Source organism: Phalacrocorax carbo, chromosome Z, assembly GCF_963921805.1.
Source record: "Phalacrocorax carbo chromosome Z, bPhaCar2.1, whole genome shotgun sequence".
Taxonomy (NCBI): domain Eukaryota; kingdom Metazoa; phylum Chordata; class Aves; order Suliformes; family Phalacrocoracidae; genus Phalacrocorax; species Phalacrocorax carbo.
The window spans coordinates 1,626,088-1,645,944 of NC_087548.1; the positions used below are offsets into that span (position 1 = coordinate 1,626,088).

At 51.2% G+C, this 19,857-nt stretch overlaps 1 protein-coding gene across 18 annotated transcripts in view; it reads left to right on the plus strand.

The window, feature by feature from the left end:
* TCF4 (transcription factor 4) overlaps window positions 1–19,591 on the plus strand; it is a 243,956-nt gene extending 224,365 nt beyond the window's left edge. For 13 of the 18 annotated variants that reach the window (XM_064438948.1, XM_064438947.1, XM_064438955.1 and 10 more), the window contains 5 exons: window positions 11,229–11,364; window positions 12,273–12,435; window positions 14,578–14,807; window positions 15,304–15,445; window positions 15,732–19,591. In XM_064438948.1, the coding sequence (XP_064295018.1) occupies window positions 11,229–11,364; window positions 12,273–12,435; window positions 14,578–14,807; window positions 15,304–15,440 (666 nt within the window). In that variant the 3' untranslated portion in view covers window positions 15,441–15,445; window positions 15,732–19,591. The remainder of the gene's footprint in view (window positions 1–11,228; window positions 11,365–12,272; window positions 12,436–14,577; window positions 14,808–15,303; window positions 15,446–15,731) is intronic. The other 5 variants (XM_064438946.1, XM_064438945.1, XM_064438953.1 and 2 more) reach the window with 1 other exon arrangement.
* The last annotated feature ends 266 nt before the right edge of the window (window positions 19,592–19,857 follow it).

Genomic DNA, 19,857 nt, shown 5'->3' on the forward strand with positions numbered 1-19,857 from the left:
AAAAAAAAGAGCGACAATGAGAAGTGGAAGCGCCGGTATCGTGCATCTAAAAAAAAAGGCCTTTGTATTTTTAGGAATACGTAGGCACTTGCTTTTTCAGGAGAAACGCCGGGTGCTGGGGTCTGGCCAGTTTTGTCTGGACTTTGCTAAATAAGTATATGGTCCGAGCAAGGTAACCGAGCAGGAGAAGTCGGCCGCTTGGAGAACAGCGCTGCTGCTGCTGCTGCTGCAAACAAGATGGGAACGTATCTCTGAAAAGCCAGCGTCTGCCGCGTTCCCGAGCAGCATTACTCACTGTCTGAAACCGTAACTTGGGTGAAAGAGTCGGGCCCGATAATTTCTTTTGGAAAACTGGTATGAATTTTGAAGTAAAAACATAAGAACAAAGGAAATAGTTTTTGAGTAGAGTCAGTCTGAAGTTAGCCTTTGACCATTTGATACATTCCACGCTGAAAAGGAAGTTGAAGGGGGAAAAAAATTTTAAAAAGAAAAAAAAAAAAATCAAGGAGGATACTGGTAATGTTTTCCACATTTGAATTTTAATACATGAAACAGGCTATAAAAGGCTGGCCAGCTGCAGTAAATAAAGTAGCAGTGGGAGGTATGGACCGGAAACTTGTAGAGAGCGCTGGTGGAAGCGGCTGTGCCCACCGCGCACCTCCGTGCGCTGCCGGGGCGACCCCGCAGCGGGGCAGAGCCCGTGCTCCCTGCCTGCATTCCCTGAGGGCATTCCCTGCCCACACTCCCTGCCCGCCTTTCCTGCCTGCACTCCCTGCCTGCGCTCCCTGCCCGCCTTTCCTGCCTGCCCTCCCTGCCTGCATTCCCTGCCTGCGCTCCCTGCCCGCCTTTCCTGCCTGCGCTCCTTGCCCATGCTCTCTGCGCTCCCTGCCCGCCTTTCCTGCCTGCCCTCCCTGCCTGCATTCCCTGCCTGTGCTCCCTGCCAGCCTTTCCTGCCTGCATTCCCTGCCTGTGCTCCCTGCCCAACTTCCTGCCTGCATTCCCTGCCTGCACTCCCTGCCCGCCTTTCCTGCCTGCATTCCCTGCCTGCACTCCCTGCCTGCCTTTCCTGCCTGCACTCCCTGCCTGCATTCCCTGCCTGCACTCCTTGCCAGCCTTTCCTGCCTGCATTCCCTGCCTGCGCTCCCTGCCCGACTTTCCTGCCTGCATTCCCTGCCTGCACTCCCTGCCCGACTTTCCTGCCTGCATTCCCTGCCTGCACTCCCTGCCCGCCTTTCCTGCCTGCATCCCCTGCCTGCACTCCCTGCCCGCCTTTCCTGCCTGCCCTCCCTGCCTGCATTCCCTGCCCGCACTCCCTGCCAGCCTTTCCTGCCTGCATTCCCTGCCTGCACTCCCTGCCCGACTTTCCTCCCTGCATTCCCTGCCTGCACTCCCTGCCCGCCTTTCCTGCCTGCACTCCCTGCCTGCATTCCCTGCCTGCGCTCCCTGCCAGCCTTTCCTGCCCGCACTCCCTGCCTGCCCTCCCTGCCTGCATCCCCTGCCCGCACTCCCTGCCTGCCCTCCCTGCCTGCATCCCCTGCCCACACTCCCTGCCAGCCTTTCCTGCCTGCATCCCCTGCCTGCGCTCTCCCTCACGCAGCAGATGTGCGACGTTTCTCCCCAGACAAAAATAAGGCAGAGATCGGTCAGATGCCGCTGGAAACGGGAATCAAGTGCTCCGGTTTTAGTGGAATGAGGCCAGGTTTACAGCTGCGTGGCTGGGAGCAGAGCTCTGCTCCCTGCGCGAAGGGTTTGCTAGAGCAGCCTGTCTTAAAAGGGGTTTCTTTCACATTCCCTCGCTTTTTTTATTACTGGCCCAGTAAGGAGAGCTTTTAAGCATTTCCTAATTTTTAGCAGGCCCCTGGAATTTGCTGATGTCCCTGTTTCTAATTTCCCCTGTGCCATGAGCAAACCGCCGCGCATTAATTCACACCATTTACAAATACACTGTATTTGATACCAGTTTAGCACCAAACTGGTTTAGCGGAGAAAGCCCGGAGGAGCCGCCTGCTCCTCTGCGCCCACAGTGTTGCAGTGGCCATTGCAGCCAGAAGGGCAGCAGGAAAGTCTCAAAATTGGGGTGTTTCTTAAATCACAGCCTTCGGGTGCGGGAGCCTGGGGGGGAAGCCCTCGCAGGGCGTCGGGCACGGCTTCCTCGGCTGGGCAGGGGCGGAATTCGGACCCCCAGCATCGCCCCAGTGCGCCCAGCATCCCCTGGATTGTGTCCCATCCGCAAAGCTGGGCTGCAGCAGCTGCTCGCTCGAAGCGGGTTCCTTTGCAGGGCGTATTTGGGGGTTGTGGGGCCGGAGGGGGAGCGCGGCGGGGAAGGGAGGTGACCCCCTCATCGAGCAGGGGAGCTGGAGGTTCGCGTTTCCCGTCCCGCCGAGACCCAGGTTCTGCAAACACACGTGGGCTCGACTTTATTACCACGAGTCGTCCCGTTGGGACTATTCGTGGCGTTGAAGTTAAGCACGTGCACGAGCATTTGCGGGATGGGAAACGTGGTAGTTAAAATGGAGGTAGCCTCCCTTCGCCGGGCTCGTAAAGCCGGTACGGAATCGCCCTGGACACCCGCAAAGAAACTCTGGGAAGGGGCAGAAGTGGCTTAGAAATGAGGGTGATGTGGGGTTTGGTGTCAGGCTGCTCGTAACCTTTCTGTTTCTGTAAGGGTCTGTAAGGGCAAAGTTTTAGGAGTCGCGTGTCAAGATTAAAACTTGCAGTTTAGGTTGATTTAACCTGCCCGTCTGCGTCTCTCAAGGGCATGAGCTAAGCGTATATTTTCAGCTTTAGCTATGAATTTCCTGGCTTTCCGCAGTTCCTGTTATTTCAGAGGTTATGCAGATTGCGGGGATTTTACCGTACCGTTTCAAAGCGAATTGCAGAAAACGGCATTTAAATGCTAACTTTTGCACAGGAACCTTAGAAGACACAGGTTTCTTTTGTAGCAGTGCGCGAAGGTATTGATTAAAACCATTTTAAACCAGAAACGGGTATTCGTTATTTTTAAGATAGCGCTTAGAAGCCCGCCAGCCAGCCTGCTTGCTTCACACGAGGGCCCACAGGAAGAGAGCGTGTTCGTGTGTATATTTTTTTTTTACATCCACATTAAATTAACTTATGGAATTTTCCACCCCTAGGAATTAGAGTAGCAGCTCATGAAGTAATTCAGTTATGTCATTCGTACATAAACAGAGAGAGTCAAGCGACTTGGCATTATTTAAAAGGCAAAATTTGGCTTTTGCTCTTTTGTCGTACTATCTTTTTCTCTTCTTAATTTTTAGCACGGTTGTAGCTGCTGCGGCAGCGGCTTGTTTTGTTGACTGTGTTGTTTAGTTAGCAGGTATAAGATAAATGAAAAAAAAAGGCTGGACAAACTGACCTTACTGGAATGAAGTCTGACGTAACAGGCACCACTGTAGGGTTTTTATATAGCACCATTTTCTGCCTAATTGGTTGACGCTCCTAATGCGGTGCAATTACAGCCTTTATCATATTTTAAACTTATTTTTAAGCTATAAACTTCATTTTGACCAGGAGAGAAACCACCGACCAATATTTAAACGACACCTTTTCAGGAAAGCGTTTGTCCTCGCACAATGGCTCCATTCATTTCTAACCAGCTAATTAGGCACGTGGTTAAAACCTCGTCATATTTGGTTTCCCCGGTTTCATTTCTGCGGCGCTCGCTGCCTGCGAGCTCCCCGCGGCCGGCCCGGCGTGCGGGCGCTCCCGAGCGGCGCTGGCGAACAGCTGCCTCCTGTTTAAAGAGCCGCTTGGTGCAGTGTCTGAATCGGAGGTGCGGAGCCGAGGCCGCCGGCGAGGCAGGTGCTGGGGAGGAAGGCGGCGGGCGAGGGTGGCTCAGCCACCTGATGCTCGGGAGGGGACCCCCATCATCTGGACCTGGGTACAGAAATAAAGCGTCCTTGCTTGTGGCATGGTTTCCTCCCCAGCCGTTCAGTGAAGAAGAGTTAATATTCTTAATCCTGTACTTTAGGACCCTTTATATCTCTGGATTTAGCCAATACTTAAATGAACAATCATCCCCCGTTGGAAAGAAATCTCAGGGATTATTTCCGTGACTTCCCTGCGATGGCCATGGCAACCCACTTCTCTCCATAATATGTCGCAACCGGTTGGTTTCCCTTAAAATCCCTTAAAATTCCCTTCAGTTATCACCCGTGGTGGGAAAGCAAAGCCGGTAAAGTGTGGGAGAGCTCGTGCTGAATGAGCGCTTACGGGGGGACGTGGTGGTGGTGGTGGGCACGTGGCGCCGGGATGAGCCCCCCGAGGACGGAGCCGGCGGGGAGCGGAGCTCAGCGGCAGCTGCTGCACCGCTGGGGGAAGGTCGGCTGGAAGCTGGCGCTTCCCACCGAGCAGATGCGTGGTGCCAAACCAAACCTCCTCCTCCCGCCGAGCGGAGCCGAGCCGAGCCGGGGGGAGGTGGGCTCCCCCGGGAGCCCCCCGGGGCGCGCGTGGGCACTGCCAGGCTGCACGCTCCCACGGCCTCGAGGCACGCACGCACGCCGCTGCGCCGGTATCCCGGCCTCGCCTGGAGACGTGGCACTTGGGCTTTTTTTTTTCCCCCCCTTCATCTTCTTCTTCCCCTTCCTTTTAACGCCGAAGTCCAGCTTTGCCACTTTCAGCTCCCTTTAAATGGCTTTTGCATGCAACTGGCTCGCAAACAGCCCTTTTGTAAGATACTTGGCGAGCTGCTTAGTACTCAGCGCTACTTTTTTTCTGGAGGAAAAAAAAAGTGAACTTTGCTTTTTTCCTGATTTAATGCCACTCTTAATGTCTTTTTTTTTTTTTTTTTATTAAATCCTTTCTTTTGCTTTTGATCTTATTTATAGGTGAGCCACCGGTCATATGGAAACTATTATTGTATAGCATGGAGATGAAAGACTTTGGTGCAGTTAAATAAGAGTGAATAATTTGGACCAATAATACACACATACAGTGAGAGACCGTTTGTGTCAGAGTGCCCTGCGCTGTTCCCTTTTTAATATAGCGGTAGAGGTTTATAAGGGCTTTGCACAAATCTGCTTTCTGTCAGACTTATAAATTTTGACAATATTGAACACATGTTAACATGCATCACCTTACAACTTTCTTGCCGCATGTTTTTATTTATCTAATTGGATAACACGAGGTCATCATTTTTAAAAGGACAAAGCATGTTGCTTGTTGCGTTTGTTCACGATATTGGCAAGTTTGGGATAACCTCTTCCTAACCGTAGCCCGAAGCTGCGAGCCAGGCTATAGGTGAGAGTTTGTCCTTTGTGCTTAGGAAGTTAATCGTGCGTGTGGAGGCCGCCTCTCGGCGCGGGAAGGGTTAACCGCGAGGAAAGGGGTGCAATGCTCCTGGCTTCATAGGAAACCTTTCCCCGTTTTTTACAGCTTGTGTCTGCTCCTTGCCATGCCCGAACTTCAAATGCCCATCTGTGAGCAATAAAAGGAATATTTTAAGACCGTTTCTTACCAGGATTCACTTCTTGGTCAGGTAGAGGGTTTCCTTGCTCTGGAGGATAAAGTTTCCACCGTCATATACATGAGACAGGGAGAAAGAGAGAAGCCGAGGTGGTTCAGAATGAAATGCCGCGCTTCGGGTGCGCCGTCAGGTGCAGCTGGCATTTCCTGGGGAAGGTCCAAGGCAGAGGCACCAAAGCGGGTTTCCCTGGCAGCGGGGCCCCGATCACCACCCAGGCACGGTTCCTCTTTAAATTTACTGAAAACCAAGCATCTTGAGGACCCGTGTGCCACGGGCGCAGAGGTGGCTGATGCGGGTGCCCTGGCCCCTGGTCGCCCTCTCCCCGCTGGGCCTGCCCCTCCCGTGGTGGCAGCGATGGCACCTTTGGAGAGCAGGGTCTCGCTTCTGGAGGGGGTTACGTGCATCTTCAGCAGGGAGCTGGGGAAGCCCTCCTTCCACAGCAAAATCCTCAATTGCTGTCTGCAAAAGGGGCAAGCGAGCCTGCCCCTGTCCTTCCCAGGGCTGCCGGCCCCTCCGCTTTCACAGCTCCCAGCCGCACTGTGCCCGGCGGAGAAGGCCCTGGGGGTGCTGGCTGACAGCCGGCTGGGCATGAGCCAGCAGTGCCCGGGTGGCCAAGGAGGCCACCAGCCCCCGGGCTTGTGTCAGCCCTGGTGTGGCCAGCAGGAGCCGGGCAGGGATGGGGCCCCTGTGCTCGGCCCTGGGGAGGCCCCACCTCGAATGCTGGGCTCAGGTTTGGGCCCCTCGGGACAAGAAGGGCCTTGAGGGGCTGGAGCGTGTCCAGAGAAGGGCAGCGGGGCTGGGGCAGGGTCTGGAGCACAAGTGTGCTGGGGGGCGGCTGAGGGGGCTGGGGGGGTTTAGCCTGGAGAAGAGGGGGCTGAGGGGAGCCCTTCTCGCTCTCTGCAGCTGCCTGAGAGGGGCTGGAGTGAGGGGGGGGCTGGTCTCTGCTCCCAAGTCACCAGGGACTGGGCGAGAGGGAACGGCCTCAGGCTGCATCAGGGGAGGTTTAGGTTGGAGATGAGGGGAAATGCCTTCCCTGCCAGAGCGGTCAGGCCCTGGCACAGGCTGCCCAGAGAGGTGGGGGAGTCACCGTCCCTGGGGGGGTTCAAAGGACGTGCAGCCGTGGCCCTTGGGGCCATGGTTTAGGAGGCCTGGGGGTGTTGGGTTGGGGGTTGGACTTGATGGTCCCAGAGGTCTTTTCCAACCCTAACGATTCTTTGATTCTATGATCCACACCTGGAGCAGCGGAGGGGTAGCTTAGGCCAACAGCCAGCTTTGGGGGTGCGTGTCTGTGAGGACAGTATTCATGAGGATTAAATAATGGCCAAAGTCAATGCAGTACATCTTGCCATTGATGAACCAAGCCTCTTAGGTACAGCAGAATAGTTTTGGTTTTTTTTAAAAAAATACACCTTGTAGAATGAGGGTGAAATCATGAATCTTTCTCCAGCATCGTGTTCTTTATCTGTGCCACCTACAGGCATACATCTCCGTCACGAAATGCTGAGTATTCAAGAATTAATTTCCACATATATTTTTTAAAACACCTTCCCATTCCAGATGAATATAAAGATAGTGCAGATAATCTGGAATACATACAGACTGGCATAACCGGAAAAACCTGACGTTTGTACTGAATACCCGTTACCATATATAAAAATGTAAATGCAGAGGTAAGAGAAGACAAGGTCTAGCCTTCTTCCAGCCCTTGAAGTTTTTAAAATGCCAAAAAAGACTAATGCAAGTGAGAATTCAGACATCATCTGGCCAGGTTTTCGTGCCGTGTCCATCAGCGTAGTATGTGTATGCCTCCAAAGAGCCCTGCGCTGGAAGGTCTGCACAACGATTTTGATCCTTGCTGTGATTTTGATCCCTGCCTCTGGGATCAACCTTCTCTGTACCAGTATTTATTTATCTTCCAGAAGCTTTTTTTAACCTTAATAGGCAAAAAACCACAGGTCTGGGGCTTCTCATGGTTTTTCCCTTTGGCTGAATTCTCTCCAGCGGACCGTACTTCCCACATGAGTCCGCACACGTGTGCTTGGGTACCTGTGCGTGCCTGAGATGGGGATTGCAAAGGGGAAGGTAAGGCAGAGATTTGCACATCAACAGCAGAGCCCACTTATACCTCCCCTGCACAGTTTAGGATTTGTTCTTTGTTGGGGTTTTTTAATTCCACTCCAATCTGCTGAGCGCTGCAGTAGGGGGCTGTTTAAAGAGATGGAAATAAAATATTAATAGAACTTCAAAGTGAGTTTGATTCTCTAAAGATAAGTATTATTTATAATCTACACTCCTGAGCTGGGGGGAATGATTCGTATCTTCGCTCCACCTCAGGGCAGAGCTGTTGTTTGTAAAACAGACAAACCGGCGGCACTGCTGGCTGCGGAGGGAGGAGGAAGCAGAAAAGGCAGCATCCTCTGTGTCCCCAGCGGTGCCGGGAGCTGCCCACGCCCCGAGCTCGCAGGCGTTGCTGCTTTCCGTCCCTAACACCTCGCGGAGGATGGGCTTTACTTCAGCAAGTCGCATCCCCGCGTCCCCTGGCAGATGGTGGGTTTCAGCCACGTTTGGCAGCGCGGTGGGGCTCCTGAAGGTACTGGGCTCCTGGTGAAAGCAGCTGATGATGCTTAAAGGAGAAAAGTAAATGGCCAGCCTATTTTAGGGGATGCGCGAGGCCTCAAGTTTGCTGTAAAAGCAGTCGTTTGGGTACCCATGTGGGTCAGAGCATCCCACGGAGGGGGAGACGCGGTGGCGGGGTGAAAACCACAGAGCTGCCCGAAAGCAGCCCCTGTGGCCCTCTGCTTGTGGGGCTACTTGATGTGGGTTCGTCTTGATCTTTCGCTGTAGACGCCTGCGTGTGCACACTGACACGCACACAAAGGCGTTTGTAGCCTGGTGGAGTTGGAGGTGAAGTCTTTCTGTGTCTCTGGAAATAGACGGCGTGTGGATAACGAAGCGATGGGGCTGCCTGAAGCTTCTTGCAAGCGATTGAAACTGGAGAAATAAATTACCCGGGAAAACACGCTCCGGAAAGGTCGTTGCAAGGTGGCGGTTTGTGTAGCCGTAGTGTCAGAAAGCATCGGTGTTTCGGAGCAGCCCCTCGCCGTGGCATGGGGAGGATCGCGGGTGGGAGGGGTGCCGCAGCCCGAGCCCCATCCCATCTCGGGGTGTCTGCCTCCCACGCAGAGAGAGGGGAAGGTGGGCTTCAGGTCACTCACACTGGATAAGGGATGGTCTTTCTTTTGTGTAGGGATGGCGGCAGGCTGGGCTTGCTCACTAAGCAAGCCTGGAGTTTGCCAGTTGGCAGGAAGAAAGGCTGCAAACCTCAAGGAGCAAGATTGATCACGTAGTGGGTTGTAAAAGAGAAGAAAAGAGTTGATAGTTTTTATCATTCAGTTGTGAGACATAACACAGGTGGTTACCTTCCGGATCTGCTGAGAACCTAAAGGCAAAGAAATGTGAGGTTTTTATTGCAATCAATTTTAAAAATATAAATAAAACTTTATATCAGTATGTCAGCAGTAAAGTGGTGGTGACTTTATGGCATCTCTTTTTTTTTTTTGGCATCTGAATTCAACACTTCAGTTCAAAAATCCTCCAAATCATTAGCTTTCGATGATTACCGCGACTGCTTCTTGACGTGGTGAACTGAGAGGTAGCCTTCAAGAAGTCAGGCCAAATAATCAAGGTAGCCAGGTTGTCCCTCTTCAAGCTGGACCACCCAACTGGAGGCATCTTGTGTAGCCCTCATGTAACGGAGGTGGGCCGGGGGAGGAGGTGGGCCGCTCCGGGGCAGGAGCGGGGCGGGATGCTTGCCTCCTCCGGGTCTGTCTGTCTGTCTGCGCAGGTCATGGACAGAGCCCGGGGAGGCTGGAAGGAAGAGGGAGGGACCCAGCGCGAGACGTGGCGTCTGTCAAGGCGCCTTTACAGCTTCCAGCCGCCCTCGGGGGCTCCGCTCAAAGGGTGGTGGTTGGTTGCCAACCAGAAGTGGTATCACGTGTTTCTTTGTCTTTATCAACCTCAAAACTAAAAGGTTTTCATCTTTTGTAGATCTGCAGAAAAAAGTAGATTGGAGGGGACTTTGTGGAGGTGGCCAGGGTGAAACCCCTGCTCACGGCGGGCCCAGCGTTGGAGTCGGGTCCGGCTCCCAAGCCCAGGGTCGTAGCCAGCTGAGCTGGGGACCGCTGCGGACGGAGAGGCCAGCCTGCTTCACTAGTCGTTAGCGTTCATAGGTGTGGGGGGAGAAATACTTCTCCTCAGAAGGATGCCATCAGGATTTTATTACGTTTTCTGCACTGAGATTTCAGGAAGTGGAACTGCCGAGCTCTAAGCGGCCCATAACAACTGATTCTTAAAGCCAAATAATGCTGGTTCCAGCCTTTTCTTAGGATCTCATGTTTTAAAAATTAAAACGTCTCAACAAGGAGAGGGTTTTTGTCTCTGCCATTTTACACTTGCTTTCGGTTATTTGCGTTTCGTCTAGTAGTAAAAGATTTTCTCAAGTTCCCCTTGGCAGGATTCCCTTTTATCTTTCTTATTGCGGTCTCGACTTGCTGTTAACAATTATCCTACATTATCTTGTAAGTCTGATTAGAAACATCCCTCCATCTTTTTATCTGCCCGAGTACTTACTTTTTGAGCATAAAGAGCGATTTACAGTTCTCTGCCGGGTTTATCGCCCCTTCCACTCGAGCGGCGGGGGATGCACGCACCTGACGAGGTGGAGCGCTGAGTTTTCCTTGCGGGCGCACTGTCTGTCTGTCTGTCCCTCTCCGGCTCGGCACGCAGCCAGCCGGAGCTGCCGTGCAGGACCGGGGAGGCCGCACCGGTGTTACCGCTCCGGGTGTTTTTTTTTTATCAAAGTCTGCTGCAACTCCTGACAGTTTTGCTCTTCAGATGCTTAACTCTTCTCGGCGGTCTCCTTTATTTAATGAAGGAGCATCCCTGCTCCGCAGAGTGTGTCTGTGAGCCGCGTAGAGGGGAGGAATGGATGCGTTTCCATCGCGCCCACGCTGTCAGCTCCGATGATGGCATTACTGGAGTGTTTAATAAAACCTTTATTGGTATATTACCCGGAGTCACGGTGTTGGCAGGGATGGTGCCCCTTCGGGTTTGGGACTCGGTGGTTAATGAAATACAGCGAGCGCTAATTTGGACGGGGCTTCTCGTTTTGGAAAGGCAGGTGACACGTTATTATGTCGGGGTGGGGGGGGGGAGCGGGGGCCGCGCCGCTCGCTGCCGCAGCTCCCGCTGTCAGAGGCTTAGCTGGCATTACGGGGGAAAAAAAATGGCAGGCCTGCGAATCTGATCCCCCGAAATGAAAGTCGAATGCCAAATTGAAATTCCTGCAGGATTTCCGATAGCAATGGGGGAATTGAGAAGCCCACAATTAAGCATATGGGCATTAAGATAATTGTCAGATCTGTTGGCGGACATGATAGAAGACAGATGGGAAGGAATCAGTGCGCTCGGCTGCAGCACCCTGGGAGACAATTTGACGTTTTACCTGCCTGAGCTGCTCTGCCGCGTTCGGCGCGAGGCGTGCGGCGCGGCGTGCTCCCGGGCGGCGTGCGCGGTGCGCGTGCGGTGCGGCGCGGCTCTGCGGGCCATCTGCGCCCTCTAGTGAAACGCAGCCCAGTGCCGCGGCTCACCGTCCCCATCCCTCTCCTGGGGTCCCCAAGGCTTGGGGCTCGGGCGGCTGTCCGGCACCGCACGGTCTCACCGCTCCCTCTGTCCTCCCCCGCAGGTCGGAGCGCACCGCGAGGACGGGGTCAGCCTCCGCGGGAGCCACTCGCTCGTGCCAAACCAGGTCCCCGTCCCCCAGCTGCCCGTCCAGTCCGCCACGTCCCCGGATTTGAACCCGCCCCAGGATCCGTACAGGGGTGAGTACGTGCCCCGGGACGCAGCGTCCCCAGGCACGCGGCCGCGACGGCGGTGAGCCGGGCTGGAGGGACGAGGTGCCCGCGCGGCTGGCCACGGGGATGGTGGAGGCTGTAACACGGCGCAGGGCGCAGTCGAGACTGCAGGGCAGAGCCTGTTCGCTAATTCAGCTCTGCTCTCTGGAGTACTCCAGTTAGTACAACTAGAAGTGTGCAGGCAGCTTACCTCTGCCCAGTGAGTCTGGGCACCAGGAGTGCGTTAAGCAGCAGAATTAAGAAAACACTGCAGGAGGAGGCACATCAAAAAGGTGTGAGTTTAAGGTGAGACTCAGACGCGCAGGTTTTCCGCCACCTTTACAATCCCGCCCGCGGGCGGGACGGCACCAGGGTGCCTCTCCTTGGCTCGCAAGACGTGCTGTGCTGGCGTAAGCCTCGCGGACTCCTCGGCAGGGTTGTTGCAAAGCTGCTGATCCCGGAGGACACTGGGGGCTTGTTGTTTTCCTAGAGGCAGCTGATCTTCCCGTTAGAGCGAGGAAGAGTGAGCCCAAGCTATTCTGATGGCTTACAAGGGCTTGCTCATTCATTGCAGCCAAGGTATTTTTATTATTTTATGACAACAACATGTTAAAGACTTATTTTTTTTAAGATGAAGGGCAGGTTACGTAGTGATGGAAGAACGCACATGAAGAGTAGCAGCCAGGTATCGTGTGCCTTTCACAGAGCAGAGCTAGACCTCCAAACTCTGGCTGAATGCCGTTTTCAGGGGGTGCCACCCCCACGCCTGGCTGTGCAGCAGTCAGCCGGGGCCGCGCTGCGCGTCACCCTTCGCCGGGGACAGGGGACGCGCACCCAGACCGCGCAGGCGTTGGCTTAAGCACTGCTTGACAGCTTGTCCGTGTGTTTTCTCGCAGGCATGCCAACCGGGCTGCAAGGGCAGAGCGTCTCTTCGGGTAGCTCCGAAATCAAATCTGACGACGAGGGAGATGAAAACCTCCAGGACACAAAGTCTTCTGAGGACAAGAAACTAGAGGATGACAAGAAGGATATCAAATCAATTACTAGGTCAAGATCTAGGTAACAGTATATAATAGTGTCGCTTCATTTAATTCCTTTACTGGATTTCGATGAAGTGAACAGAACAGGAGGAAACTATGAGGTTTTTTCCTGGCAGGTAAAACCACAGCCTAAGTGGAACGGGATGGCTATTCTGGCAGTACCGAGTACCTTTCTGGTGCCCGTACTCCAGGACGTCCTCAAATTCGAACGATTCACAAATTTGGACATTGAGCAAGTTCTCCACAATCTATAAAGAAATTGCGTTACGCTAAAATGTACGAATTAGGCTGTTATTCCTCTCTGCCTATGCTTGCAAATTGGAATACAGTATGGATTTTCATCTCTTTAAAACTGTGCTTAAGAGCTGATCACACCTGCTTCTGAACTAACAAACCGTATGCTTTTCTTTTGCCTCTGAAATAAATTCGTCATTCCCAGTCCTCAATTCCTGTAAATCTCTAGGGCTCCCTCGGTCGAAGCGGAGGGTTTAGAGGTCTTCACTTGTTCGGCATATTCTTCGTAAATTTTTGGGAAGTGTTAGTGAAGGCGTGGCTGGGCTGTGTCATCCCCTGCCCCTGGTCGGTGTGAACAATGTGTCTGGGTGCTGCAAGCGCGAACCTGAGCAAGGCGGGCAGGCTTTACTCCTGCGCCCGGAATTTCACCTGCCTCGCCTGCACGTCGCCCGAGGCGCAGCTCCGGGCTGCAAAAAATCCCAGTAAAGCTGAAATCCGGGCACAACCCTGCTTCGTTCAGGGGATTTTTTTGAAGGTGAATGGCATGCCCTTCACCTTTTCTCCTTCCACGCCTCGTTCCCTGCATAAAAACGGAGCCGAGGTAAGAAGTGTCCGAGCAGACGTGCTGCCCCCGGGAGAGTGCCGAGACTCGGACCTCTCAGGCCAGCGCTCGCTGATGTTTAACACGTTAATGACATTCACGTCTCTTAACGACTGAAGAAAATAGATGACACTCGAGATTTTTCTCTGAATAAATGTGTTGAAGTAACCATATGTATAAGCGAGGCTTTCATGTGCGTTTACGATATGGTAAGAAGCAAGCACCTTCATGGTGATGTGAGGTGATCGTAGTTCTTGTTAATGCAACAAATATGCTGTCGCTTATGCATATTTATATGTGCTTTGAAGCTTTTGTAGGCTAACATTTTTGCTTTTAACATGCTTGCAGCTTTAAAAGGTTACTCCTGATATTTAGTTATACGTCTAAATCCATGTTGTTAGGGCTACTGAAAATTTATTACTCCATTTGCATAACCAATTCAAATTATATAGTGCCAGTGACTCACCAGTGGATGTGTTTTCAATTTAAAATCATCATTTTATCCGGATAGAAAGCACTTTTGTGGCAGAAAGGATGCAGAAGTTCACCGTAGGGTGCTTCACGGCCATAAATTACTTCGGTGGCTCTTTGCCCACGGGCGTTTCAGTGCCCCGTGCTCCGTGCAGGGACTGGGGTGCTGCCCCCACCCACCGCCCCTGGCTTGGTGCTGCTCGGGAGGATGGCAGATCCTCGCCCTCAGCGGTGGAGAAAGTTTCTTCCAAAACCCGGATGACGGTCTGCTGAAAGGGAAGCTTGTAAATCTCGGGGCTGGACAAGGTGATCTCCAGAGGTCCCTTCCAACCCCTGCCATCCTGCGAGCCTGGGAAAGGCGCGGCTGTCATCCTGGCTTGGAAGCTACTGCTCGGGGGCCGGCACCGGCGTGAGATGGGGCAGGTCCCCTCGCTGGTCGGGGACAAGCCCCTCGCTCCCGGGGCGAAGCCACAGGCAGCGAGGATGGGAGCAGCGCAGATAGCCACCGCTGCGTCCTCTGGGGTTAAAGGGTGGCTGTACGGGGAGATCGGCCACGATGTAAAATGTTGCAGTATGGGCTGTGATAAAATACTTTACCGAAAGAAAAGCTGTATTTTTGCTTCGTTAAAATATCAGAAGTCCTGCCTGGCAGGCTTCATTACAAACGGGCGCTTTACTCCGTGTAAAATTTAAAGGGACTGAATTTTGCGCAGGTTAGGTGGAAGCGGGACAGCAAATAAGGATCGCTCGGAAGGTGTCTGCTCATGAACTAGTTTTGGACAAAGCCTGCTGAAAATCTTTGCGCTGCTTATTTTCCACATCATTAGAAAATGATGTGTTCCTTTTGTCTCCCAGCAATAACGATGACGAAGACCTGACACCGGAGCAGAAGGCCGAGAGGGAAAAGGAAAGGAGAATGGCCAACAACGCTCGGGAGCGCCTGCGCGTCCGCGACATCAACGAGGCTTTCAAGGAGTTGGGCCGGATGGTGCAGCTCCACCTGAAGAGCGACAAGCCCCAGACCAAGCTCCTGATCTTACACCAGGCTGTGGCTGTCATCCTCAGCTTAGAGCAGCAAGTCAGAGGTCAGTGTGCCACCCCTCGTGTCTCCTCACGTCCCTCCGGGGCTTCGGCCATGCCGAACACACCTTTCTGGGTCCGGGAAAGCCTGTCCAGGGGCACCCGGTGCCGGGGAACGAGGCAAGACCCAACGTGGTACCCAGAGCCAGCCGGGTGCTCGTGTTGCCCTGCGCCTCCGGCACCGGGGCCGCCGCTGTAGCTCCGCGGCAGCCTCGGCCCATTTTACGTTCTTTAGCAAGATCCAAATCCCATGTTAAGCTTGGCTGCTCCTTCGCAAAGCGCACACACGGAGGCCTTGGCAGAGCTTGTCTCTGAAGCCGTACGGCATTTCAGCGCCTGACCGGACCAAGCTGCATCCTCCGCTTCAGCCCGCTGAGTTCCTGTAGCAGGGCTGGAAGGAATAACTGAAGATTGTTTTTTATGAAACGCTCCTGCAGTGAACTGACCGATCCGGTATAAAATTGTGAGTATTTGAAATCTCCTTTCGCTTCAATTCGACAGAAAGAAACCTGAATCCTAAAGCAGCGTGTCTGAAAAGAAGGGAAGAAGAGAAAGTATCTTCAGATCCTCCTCCGCTTTCCCTGGCAGGACCCCACCCGGGGATGGGGGACGCCTCCAATCACATGGGACAGATGTAAAAAAGGCAAGTCTGTTTTCAGCCGCGCGCCCCGGGCGCCTTCGGGCCCCGCACCCGGAGGGGTTCCCCCCCCGCCCCCAGCCCCGTCCGGCCCCCTCCCACGGCGGCCCGTGCCCGGGGGGCCGCGCGCGGGGCCGGCTGGGCCCGCTCACCCCTTGCACGTTGATTTTCGGGCGGCCCTGCGAGCACGCTTGATCGCCAGGGCAGCGCTCAGGTGGGTCGCTGGCGGAGGGGGTGGGGGCGCGCGCGCTCGGCTCCCCTTGACTGATGAGATTTTTTACTTCTTCCACAGGTCCAAGTTGCCACATTTCTTCATTTAAGCAAGAGACCACTTCCTTAACAGCTGTATTATCTTAAACCCACATAAACACTTCTCCTTAACCCCTTTTTTTGTAATATAAGACAAGTCTGAGTAGTTAAGAATCACAGACGCAAGAGATTTCAGCATTCCCGATTATTAAAACCGAGAAAAAAAAAAAAAACACACACAAAAAAAAAAAAACCACAAACAAAAAGTGCAACTTGAGGGACGACTCTCTTTAACATATCATGCAGAATGTCTAACGCAGTATGTTACGAGCTGTAAGTGCACAGCCTAGAGACTGAATGGCAATCTTCTCCACACTGTGGGACAATGCATTTGTGCCTAAACTTCTTTTGGAAAAAAAAAAAAAAAAAATATAATTAATTTGTAAGTCTGAAAAAAAAAAAAATATTTAATTTAAAATTGTAAACTTGCAATAATGAAAAAGTGTACTTCTGAAGAAAAAAAAAAAAAAGAGCGTTTTTGTTGGTGTGCTAGACAGCTAGTGTTTATACTTACTGGATATTAAAAGGGAAGCTTTGCTGCCCAGATATTTACAAAACCAGCAAACGTCCTAATGAAAACTGAAGCGATGACATTAGCCATTCCTTAGGGTAGGAGGAACAGATGGATCTTATAGACCTATGACAAATATATATATATAAATATATATATAAATATATATTAAAAATTTAGTGAATATGGTAAGCTTTTGTTCATTTGTTTCAGACTTTTTTGCTCCTGTAAAAAAATAGTACTGATTAACTTTTTTAAAAAGAAGATTTTACTGTAAATAAGGATTTTTTTGTCTTATTTCTGTCCCTCTCCCCTGTTTTTTTGTTATTGTAACCTGTAGTGCCAACTCTGTCTCTGGAGGGGTAGTGCAGGATGAAAACGCTGACCCTGACGTTGCTTCTCATTCATAACTAACGTAGAGAGTTGTTTCTTCGGTCCTGGGGGGAGGCGGGGGGCGGCGCGCGCCGGCACCCCGGGCGCGGGAGCGACCCCGCCGCTCCGCCCGCCCTTTTTCTGGGATTTTCAGAGGTACAAGGTTAGAATGCTACAATGTTACCACTGTGCCTTCCAATGTTTATATCATCGGAAACATGACATAATCAAAGTGGCTGTGATTAACGAACCGATTAAAGCGTTACCTATGTGTGTAGCCTAAATAGTGTGCAGTGAGGCGTTGCTGAATACATGGTCAGATTCGGGGGGGGGAGGGGGAACCATCGCGGGGGGAAAAATTGCAAGTAGTGTGACAGATTCGATCGACTTCTTTTTCTGTTGTTCTTCTCTCGTTTTTAAGTGGATTATTTAAGTGTAGACCACTCGCTGCCTCCTCCTTTCTTTGTGAAATGCCAATTTCGGTCATCATGCAGCATTATAACAAGCCTTATGAGTCCTAAAGCATTAAGTTGCACTTTCTCGAGGAGGGGTGGTAGTACAGTATTTCTCTGGCCAGTACGAATGAAGTTTTTACTTAACATATTTAATAGTAACATAGCTCAAACTATGGCACAGCAGCTCATCAGATAACTAGCTTTGAAGTCTGGGCACAATTGAACCAACTTCCATAGTGAATCTTTAATAACGATTGACTTTGGTGTACAGTACGATTAACAGATAGTGCTCCTAGTTAAGTATTTGTCAGCATCCTTTTGTCTCTAATTCCAGTTTCTATTTTTACAGCCACACCGACCTGGCATGTATTTTAAATAAAATCTCCCTGTTCGAGTAGATTTTCCACCTATCGACACTGAATAAATGCCATAAATCCATCAAACGGTCTAAATGTTCCATCTGTTCTCCTGTTTTGCCAGTTATATAGTAATGAGAAAAATACATTTGTAAATTTTATGCAACAAATGGCAAACGTATCATTATTTTGAAATTGTGTATGTAAAAGTTATATTTTTACATGTAGACTCTTGTTATTATGTGTTTTAATACATTGTATCAGTTTGTTTTGTTCTGTTCTTTTTTCCTCCTTTTGTTTATAAAAATCTGTGTGGTTGAAAAAAAAGTCTCATTTAAATGAAATAGTGAGATACGAGAATCTGAATTTTATGTTCGTTTCTGAAAACGTAAAGAACAAATGCGGTAGTTACCACGTGCTCACCTTCGGCATCCCCATACCCATTTGGATTAGCTGTGTGCGTGCTGAGAACTGTAAATACGTTCAGTAGCGATAAAACTTTTCAATGTTTTGATTTGTCGATAAGTTTCTCAAATGTGGAGGTGGATTCAACTGCTAGAGCAGACGCTAGAGGAGACCACACTAAGGCTTAATTCCCGGTTCCGACGGCTTATTGCGGGAGGAACGCTGGACTCGGAGCAGGCCTGGTTTATCTGAGAGGGGGTGTAATAAAGCTTGAGCCCACGCGGCGCTCGTGACGGCCGGCGGTCCCCTCGGCGGGCTGGAGGGCTCTGCTGCTCCGCGCCGCGCCCGGCGTCCCTCCGGATGGCGTGAAGAGCACGATGCCGATGAACAAGCCATATAGTTGTTTTTTTTTTTCCAGGAGACCTCAGACCCGGTGGACAACGCTCGGTTTCGGTCTGTCCGAGTGGCACCACTCGATCGGGGTAGGGACCGGCAAGGCGATCGGCACCGAGATGCTGAGGACTGTGCTTCTGATAAACGATGTAAAAAACAAACAAACAAACAAAACACACAAAAAAAAATTATAAGACCAACTTCATGTTTATTTAAAACAATCTGTGGACAGAAAATAAATGACGAGTTTAGTTTCTGGAACTTAAAAAGAAAGAAAAAGCTTGTCTTGTTCCGCTCGCACGCGGCTCTCGCCGACCTCGAGGAGCAGCTCGGGGCCGTGGCCGGCGGCCGCGGCGCTCCCGGCGATGCCGCGGGCTCCCCCAGCCTCGCCGCCCCCAGCTCGCGCAGGATGCGCCCTCGTCCCGCCCGGATTTCAGAGCCGAGGATCCTGGCCGCCTTCCGCTCCAGATGAGGCAAGATTTAAAAACAAAAAAACAAAAACAAACACAAAAAAAACCCCCCCGCCCCCCCGCGAGTGTGTAATGCTGAGTCTTTGTCCCGTTATCTCCCGGGCCAGGTAAGGTGTGCGCATCTCGAGCTGCCTTTCTCCGAGGGGATTGAGCCGATGGTAGTTAAGGCGATGAAGGTTATTAGAAAGCTGTCCCCTGCGGTAAGAAATCCGGGCTGAGAAACTCTCCAAGAAAGACGTAAATACTGAATTAGCAGCTTTTTCTGAACTGATCCACCTCCACATTCAAGTAATTTATGAATATGCTGAATAGGGAATCTGTTCATCTAGAACTTTTTTACCATTTGTCTTCTGTGTAGCTGCGAGGAACACTAATGTTTATACAACTGTCAGTCCTACCAGTGATGCAACTTGTACTGATTCAGTCTTCCGAGGTTTTTTGGGGTTTGTTTTTTTAACGTTGGGGTTTGGGTTGGTTTTTTTGGGTTTGTTGGTTTGTTTTTTTTTTTTTCCAGGGTCCGGGGTGGGGGGAAGGCGATGGAGACGGGTGGTCAGGGAGAGGAGGGGGTTCACCTTTGTAGCCGATAGGCAGAATACGATCCGTGTCCAAAAGCGAACAATACTGAATATTGCCAGGAATGAAGAGATTTCAGCGGAAACAAGCACAAATAAAAAAAAATAAAAATTATTTTAAAAAAAAAAAAGGAAAATAGAAAAAAGAATATTACAGGAAAAAAAAAAAAGTCCACTGGTTGACTGGAAAAAAAAAATAACCTAGAGGTGGAATACGATGAATTCCAACACAGCGGGGCACCAGGGCCCGGGGGGGCCCTACCTTTTCGTTTCGGTTTTGGTTTGTTTCTTTGGTTTTTGTTTTGTTTTTTTTTAAAAAAAAAAAGAAAAAAAACCCACATGTTCTTTCTCATGGGACTTGAAGTTGATTCATATTTGTGCAGTGCTGGTTTGACCATACTCATTTCAAGTATTATAGACTTATGTAATGGTGAAAATATATGAACTGTGGCCTTTTTCATTCTTGTTACTTGTGATGCAATTAAGTGAAGATAAGAAAAAAAAAAAAAAGCAGAGATTTACCATGTATCAGTGCCTGGCTTTTTGTTATAAAGCTTCGTTTGTCTAGTGCTCTT